This window comes from Macrobrachium nipponense, chromosome 8 (assembly GCF_015104395.2).
Source record: "Macrobrachium nipponense isolate FS-2020 chromosome 8, ASM1510439v2, whole genome shotgun sequence".
Lineage (NCBI taxonomy): Eukaryota > Metazoa > Arthropoda > Malacostraca > Decapoda > Palaemonidae > Macrobrachium > Macrobrachium nipponense.
In genome coordinates, this window is record NC_087203.1 from 10,189,187 (window position 1) to 10,197,833 (window position 8,647).

The following is an 8,647-nucleotide window of genomic DNA, read 5'->3' on the forward strand; positions in this document are numbered from 1 at the left end:
TCAAGTGCGACCAACGTCTGTGAAACTCGCCATGTGGAATAAATCCAAGCTTTCGCCCTTCATCTTTTCTTGCAGACGAGCTGATCTTCTTGGCAATTTAGGCATGTCGCAAATAGGATGATAGCTTGTTTGTTCATCATTAACGCTGGTTTCCCTCAATTTACTAGTTTCTTCCATTTCTGGTATGCCGATGAATCCTGTGGAGTTGGACGGATATGAATTCTATTTCTTCTATAAAATCCAAGCTTTCGCCCATTGGCGAGACGACATTGAATGTGAAGAACCCCAAAAATGATGAAATTAGAAGTGTAACCTTCATTGTGGTTTCAAATGACCTAATGTGTTTACTTGGGTCAAAGACATGTCAAGAGATGGGATTCGTGTTTGTCAACGGTAAAGCATTTGTATCAAAAATTGACATAGACCATGAGATGAGCGACCTTGGTGACCTTGGAGAGGTTAAACTTAATGTAGATTCTACATTACCAGCAAGAATATTACCGTGCCGACGTTTACCCATTGCATTAAAATTAAAGGTTCAAAAAGAGTTACACTCTCTTGTGAAAAGAGGAGTTTTAATTCCGGAGACTGAACCAACTGACTGGGTTAGTCAAATGGCAGTCGTTCAAAAAACAAATGGAAAGTTAAGAATATGTATCGATCCTCAGCCACTCAACAAAGCTCTTAAAAGGGAATATTACAAATTACCAATTTTGGAGGATATATTGCCAAGTCTAAAACATGCCAAGATATTTAGCAAACTGGATGTTCAGGAGGCTTTTTGGCATATACGACTGGATGAAGAATCCAGCAAGTTAACAACAATGATTACCCCCTTTGGTAGATATCGATGGGCTCGTCTACCTTTCGGGCTGAAGGTGAGCAGTGAAATATTTCAGCGAAAATTAAATGAGGCATTGGAGGGGCTTCGGGGTGTATACTGTGTAGCTGATGATATTGTGGTCGTTGGTTTTGGAAATGAGGAACACGACGCAATGCGTGATCACGAACAAAATCTTCAGTCACTACAGAAGCGTTGTCAAGAAAAAAAGATCAAACTAAATGAAGAGAAATCTGTTTATAGAAAAAAGGAAATCGCGTTCATGGGACATCGTTTAACATCATTCGGTGTGACGGTTGATGAAAATAAGGTAAAGGCCATTAAAGAAATGCCTGCCCCTACCGATATTTCAGGAATTCGGAGGTTTTGTGGAATGGTGCAATATCTATCAAGGTTCTTACCCAATCTGGCTGATGATTTAGAACCTATCCGAGAGCTGACAAGAAAGAACTCAAAGTTTGAATGGAATGATGAGTGCAATCGCGCTTTCTCAGTGATCAAAGAAAAGGTCACCTGTACACCAGTTCTAGCTTATTTTGATCAAAGTAAGGAGCTTGTATTGCAGGTTGACAGCAGCAAGGATGGTATTGGTGCAGTCATTATGCAGGAAGGACGTCCAATAGAATACGCATCAAGGACCTTAGCTGGAAACGAACGTAACTGGGCTCAGATTGAAAAAGAAGTTCTTGCTGTGGTTTTTGGTTTAGAGCGATTTGACCAGTATACTTTTGGGCGACGTGTTATTGTTCATAATGACCATAAGCCTCTTTCTTCAATCCTCGAAAAGCCATTAAGTCAAGCTCCAATGCGTTTACAAGTTTTAATGATGAGGTTGAACCGGTACGACGTCGAATATCAGTACAAAAGCGGAAAAAGCCTATTGTTAGCCGATACCCTTAGCAGGGCCTGCCCCAAAGAGGAAAATAGAGACACATTGGTAAGGATGATAGATTCACTGAAAAATTACCCCGATTCAATTTTAAAGGAAGTAAGAGACGCCACCACAAACGACGAAGAGCTGCAAGAATTATTGTCTGTAATCAAGGAAGGATGGCCTGATCGCAAAGACAAAATTCCGGAAGTATTAAAGCCTTACTTCGATTTTAGAGATTCCATGAGTTATCAAGACGGCATCATTCTTAAGGGAACTCGTATACTGATTCCTAGTAAACTACGAAATTCCATCAAAACGAAACTTCATGTAGCTCATCTTGGTTACGATAGCATGATGCGACGAGCAAGAGATGCAATATTCTGGCCAGGGATGTCGAAAGAAATAAAGCAAATGGTCAATTCATGTGACATTTGCCAGCAGTATAAACCTCGAAACCAGAAGGAATCGTTGATGGATGTTGATGACGGAGGCAGACCCTGGAATAAAATTGGATTAGATTTGTTTGAGATTGTTGGAAGAAATTATCTAGTCATTGTTGATTATTATTCCTCATTCACTGAAGTAGAGTTTCTAACGTCAACAACTTCAAATCATGTGATAGCGATAATCAAGAAGATGTTTGCTAGATACGGTATTCCTACCCAATTAGTGTCCGATGGAGGACCACAATTTAGCTCGTTTCAGTTTAAAGTTTTTGTTAAAGAGTGGGGTATAGAGCACAGGATGTCATCTCCGGGACATCCTCAAGGAAATGGGAAGGCTGAAGCGGCAGTTAAAATAGTAAAAAATATGATGAAGAAGACGCATGCAGATGGTAAAGATCAATATTTGGCGTTACTAGAGCTGAGAAATACACCACGTCAAGACTCTAACTTAAGTCCAGCTCAGATGATGTTTGGACGTAAATTACGATCGATAATTCCTGAAATTATGAACAATGACAATCCAGTTTCTCAAAAAAGGGAAACCCGGAGAGAATCCATAAAGAAATATTATGATAAAACTGCAAGAGATATGACGCCATTAAACGAGGGGCAACCTGTATATTATCAAAATCCAGACAAGAAGGGTTGGGAAAAAGGGCTCATTAGCCATGCACAAGGAAACCGATCCTATATAATTGAAGGAAAAGAAGGAGGAATTTATAGAAGAAATAGAATTCATATCCGTCCAACTCCACAGGATTCATCGGCAATACCAGAAATGGAAGAAACTAGTAAATTGAGGGAAACCAGCGTTAATGATGAACAAACAAGCTATCATCCTATTTGCGACATGCCTAAATTGCCAAGAAGATCAGCTCGTCTGCAAGAAAAGATGAAGGGCGAATAATTTATTGTTTTTATATTTTAATGTTTACAATGTATCCTACTTGTTCCTTATTTTATGTTGTATCAATTTGTTAGTTTCTTATTTTTGTCAAAACCCAAAGAAAGGGGGATGTTTATGTTAACTACTTGTTTAGTTGTTTGTGTACATACGTTATCTGAAAACAACTTAACTACTCTACTGTAAATATCCAATCTATTGTAACATTACTCGTATGATATTTATCTTTTGTTTACTTAACTATAAAACTGTAAATAAGTTAGTCAGTGTATATAGAAATTCTAAAGGAATAGGAATAAAGCACAGCACGCAGTTTCTGGAGTTTTATATTTCTACCAAAGGAAATCAACAAGGAGGAGGAGGACGACCCTATGACAACGGCAGAAATTAAGGATGCTCTAGCTGCTTTTCATAAGGTGCAATCATTTGTAGAAAAGAGACACCACGAAAAGGCTTACACAGGTCCTATGCTTGTGCAGTTCGATGGCGTTTGCCTGAGTTGTTTCAGGAGCATTTTGAAAAGCAGGCAGAAGCAATCTTCCTTGGATAGTTATTTTTTAAAGAGGCCTTTAGTAGGAGTAAGCGAAAAGGAAGATCCAATTGATACTACGAAAAAACAGAAAGTTGAAAGTGGTGAAGAAATTGAAATTTTGTAAAAAAAAAAAAAAAAAAAAAAAAAACTTAAAGGATAAAAAAGTCAAAAAAAAAAATGTAAAAATAAAAAAAAATAAAAACAAAATTTATTTAAAGTTTTTTGTAAGTTAGTGTTACAGTTTTATTAATGTGTTTCGTAAAGTTTAGTTTATGTTTCCTGACATTTTTTAATGTGTTTCGTAAAGTTAAATGTATGTACTATCAGAAGGTTTCTGCCGTTTGTCCTCCTCCTCTGTCGCCACTTTCGGAGGTCGCCTCACACGAAAGGTAAGGTTCCTCATTTTACTACATACGTACGTATGTACGTACAGTATTTCTTGTATACCATGTACACCAATACACTTTATTTAGTGGTACGTACATAGTATGTGTTAAGCTAGGTATTGAATGGTCCAAATTGTTGTAGTATTTCATTGTTTATCGGTCAATTAGCTTTATTATAAAATTTACTGGGTTGTTTTTGTAGGGCTTGGAACGAATTAGCCATTTTACATGTAAAATGCGGTTCAAGACACGAAAAGCTCATGATACAAAAGCTGCCTCGGAACGGATTAATTTCATATCTCGAGGTACCACTGTATAAGTAAATTATTTTTCTAGGTTACATCCTTACAACGGAGATGCCGATGTATGTGGAATGGACATCACTCAAAAATAAGGCAACTGTTTATGACGTATGCTAAAAGTATTAGGAATGTAAAACTTCCGCAAAATTAATGAGATATCTATATTTGGAAGTATGGCAGATAGCTAAAACGGGAAACAACACTAGTAGCTCATGAATTGATTGTGCGTTGATTAAGACAAATGGTTGTTAAGTAAAGGTCGTCGTTAGTTCCTCTTAGCTGTGACGCAATTGGTGACTGGATACTCTACCTTTAAGAGCTTAAGTAATCAACTCCTCTCTAAGGCTTGTGTAGGCGGTTGCTGTAAATGTAACTGGAACAACAATATCGGCATCGATGATCGTCGATGTATCACTGCCATGCTACCCTCAAAATCTTTTTGAAAATATCTTCCAGAATTTTATTGAGGACTGATTTTTAAAGAACTGTATAAGACTGTGTGATTAAAGAAATAGTAGTGGTTATTGGTTAAAGCAAAATTTATTTTATGTACGGGATTGAAAAATTTTGCTTGACATACAAATCAATTTTAATTGGTTTTACCTTTTTATTTAGTGTCTCTATACATTTCATACCATCAATGAAATTACCCTTTTTTTCAGATATTATTTCATGATATGTAGTAAATCATGGTAGAGATAATTTCTGATGTTACCCGGAGTCTAAGGCTAAATGGCAGTTATGCCTTTCTCTTGGAGATCTTCAGGTGCGATTATGAGAATTTATTCGAGAAGTTCCTTCATAAGCGACTGTTCCTCAGGCAGCGAGAAAGGCATGCATAAAGGTAATATTAACATTTTTACTTGAGTAAAGCTTCAGTTCTTATGAATACACGTTAGGTTGTAAATGGTTATTGTGATTATAATAAAAAAAGGCAGTTTATGGTATAATTGAGATATTACCTTACCTACCATGATGCTATAGGAAAGGCAATTATGGCCTGAAGGTTGAATTACCGTACCCTGGCAACCTACTGTTAATAAAAGACCTATGTTTAATAAAGTCCATGAAATTGTCAACATTAATGTCATCATAACAAAAATCTATTGAGCTTGAGATATTTTTTTATTCTCTCATTTACATATTTTGGACAGCCTAACAATACATGCTCCACAGCAAGGGCGATATCACAAAGATCACACATTGGAGGACAGCCACCTTCCGGGATAAACTTTTGGATTAATTGCCTATGCGTACTTAGCCTAATCTCAACTCTACGATTTCTCTGATGTGATAATGATCAAAAGTAGATTAGTGGATAGGTTTTCTGATATTCTAAGCTCTAAGAGTAACAGTTCAAATTATTTTGCCATTTTTTGGTTAATATAAGACCAGATATACAAATTCATATCGATATAAGGGATTATAATCAATAGTATTCAGTTTTGCTGCATATTTAGCTTCTGCATCTGTTCGTTCATTACCTCTGATACCAGCATGAGCTGGCACCCGACAAAACTGTGATGATTTAAAACGCCAAACAGGCCAGTAAAGCCATCCCTGCGTTTTGTGAATTGCAGGATGAAGAGGGCTAAATTGCCGAATCCTGTGAGAGCACCATATGAATCTGAGTAAATAGTGAAAGGTTTGCCATCCTTTTTTTTTTCTTTTTTACAAACACTGGAGATTTTTTTATGGTTGTCAATTCAGCTGAGAAAATACAAGCATTTGCCTACATGGGACTCATCATTTTGCACATCTCAATGCCTACCCTATCCTTGTCTTGAATCCATCTGAATAAACTTGATGGAGTTTCATCTCAGTCAAAAATTTTGATTTTATTACCACCTTAGATAAATATTTCTTATTTACTTACAGCTTTTGTCCATGCTGGAATGCCTGTTTACTGTGTTTTCATGATCATCTGGTCCTTCAAGAAAGAATCTTCAACCTCTTCACTGATACATATTTGAAAGGGTTAACATGGGTCAGGGTTATTACATATTTCTGATTGACATTCTTTAAGGATATTTCTAGTAGGATTAGAGGATGAGCTTTTTAAGTGATTAATCTAACAAAACGCAGTTGATCTCTCCATAAGAGATTTTCTTATTACTCCAGAGCATATACCGAAATTCCTGTTATTGATTACGTAAATTTTTTAGTTAAGTTTTATAAACACTTCAGTAAATTTGACGGCAATACTCCAACTTAGATGTACATAGAGCACTTAATGAAATCAACAAAGATTTTTTTTTATCCAGCTGGATAACAATTTTAAAATACCCAGCAATTTCTTAAATTTGTCCTTGAAGACTTTTATAAGTGGAGACCAAGGAACCCCACTTCATTTACTATAGGGTAGGATATACATTCATATACAAAGTTACTGAAACATCCTTGGTACTTCTATCCATAGCACACTTAATGAAATCTTTGAATTTATTCAACATAATTATAGTGCAGCCAGGATTTTTGCTTAAGTTTTTTTTATAACAGCGTCATGGTTTTGTTTTGGTTTTTGGTATGTATATAGTTAATTTCACATACAGCGCCACTATTTTTATGTCTTCTGAAGCAATTCCTGTTTTCTCTTCTCAATGTTCTACATTTCTTGTAACACCATGGGGCGCCTGGTCTCCCTGGTTTATCCCTGTTTTAGGTACTGCAATGACTCAAGTGAATATTGCCTAAACAGTTCTCACTTTGGAATGGACAATTCTGGAGAATTGGCTGACGATTGTCAGTCAATGACTAATGGTCTCTACCATGGAGATGGTTATTTCCTACCCATATGTAGTCAAACACAATATTTGGAGAGCAAATACTCAGATCAGTAACAGATGATGTGTTAAATTTGACATTATGATTGGTCCAGGAACCATCATTCATCAAAGAGAGTTGCACTGACTGCAGAGCTCTCTATCTCTTCAGCTGTTGAAAGATCCACCCCATAGAATGTTATAATCACTGGAGTCTTCTGACAAGAGAAAAGAAGGTAGAAGCTGATCACCTAAATCTTCTAATGCTGATAGGAAAAAAATCATCTTCTGGGGCAAGATATAACGAACCAACAATAAACTTCTTTATAGAAATTGTCTCAGTAGCTGCAGAATGTAATTCAGCATCAAGGATAACTGGCTTGTGTTGCAGAGATTTTTTTTATAATTATACTATAATACCTGTACTTTTGATGCCTGGTGTACATTGAAAGAATGAATGATTTAGTTCTGGATTATGAAAGTAATTTACCTAATTTCTAGGACACTCATAATACGATTGTAAAATTTTAATACTACCTTGCATTGCTGGGATCGAAGACTCAGAACTCTGCAGTTCACTAGTCATTATAGGGTAGCGAGAATTTGATTACCCAGTTTGTCTGTTGACTAAGAAGTTTTATCTTTCGACCCCCAGAATAATTTACAATCCAATGTTGTCCTATATGGAGGCAGTGCTGTCAGTGCACCTCATGCAGTGCACTGTAGTAATTACTTAAGGTTCTTTGCAGCATCCCTTCGGCCGCTAGCTGTCCCTCCGTTCTTATTTTTTTTCTTTACTGTACCTCCGTTTTTATTCTTTTTCTTTACTGTACCTCCGTTCTAATTCTTTTTCTTTACTGTACCTCCGTTTTTATTCTTTTTCTTTACTGTACCTCCGTTCTAATTCTTTTTCTTTACTGCACCTCCGTTCTTATTCCTTTTTTTCGATCTTACTTCCCACCCTCTCCTAATAATTCATACATAGTGCAACTGCAAGGTTTTCCTCCTGTGACACCTATCAAACCTTTTATCCGTTAATTTCTGTTTCAACACCGAATGACCTCAGGTTGCAGTGCTTGGCCTTTGACCTAAATTATATATTCTGTTCTACAATCCAATGTGGGAATACAGAATTTCTCTGAAAATGTTGGAATACTATATCTATCTGTCTGATTGGAGAGAGTGAATGATCTTGGCTTGCAATACTTTGACTTCCTGATGCTCTTGATGGGGAGACTAACTCATGTATTCTTCATCAACCAGATTCGTGGAATGTAAAATGGAGAATGAAGTGTTATTCATATCCTGGCCATTAGTTATTATTTCTTTGGCTGGCTTCTTTAGCAGATAAGTTTCTAAATAAGGCAACGAAGACACTCAGAAAAATTTTCTGAGTTACTCTGGCCTTAAAGCATTCGATTGGTCCATACCATCTACATGTATTGTACCTGTTCACCAGCAATATTAGTTAAGTCTTCAATTATTGCATCAAAGCACTTTAAAAAAATATTCCATTTCCACCAGTTTTAGTTCCACCCTGTTGCCCCAATGTTTATCTTAAAGAAATAGCTGTTTCTTTAGTCAAGTTCTCACCAGAAGG

At 36.5% G+C, this 8,647-nt stretch overlaps 1 protein-coding gene across 1 annotated transcript; it reads left to right on the plus strand.

Moving 5' to 3' along the window:
- Positions 1 to 215: 215 nt before the first annotated feature.
- On the plus strand, positions 216 to 3,068 carry LOC135223005 (uncharacterized protein K02A2.6-like). The gene has a single exon (XM_064261514.1). It carries the CDS (start codon positions 216 to 218, stop codon positions 3,066 to 3,068), a length of 2,853 nt encoding a protein of 950 aa, XP_064117584.1.
- Positions 3,069 to 8,647: the final 5,579 nt, after the last annotated feature.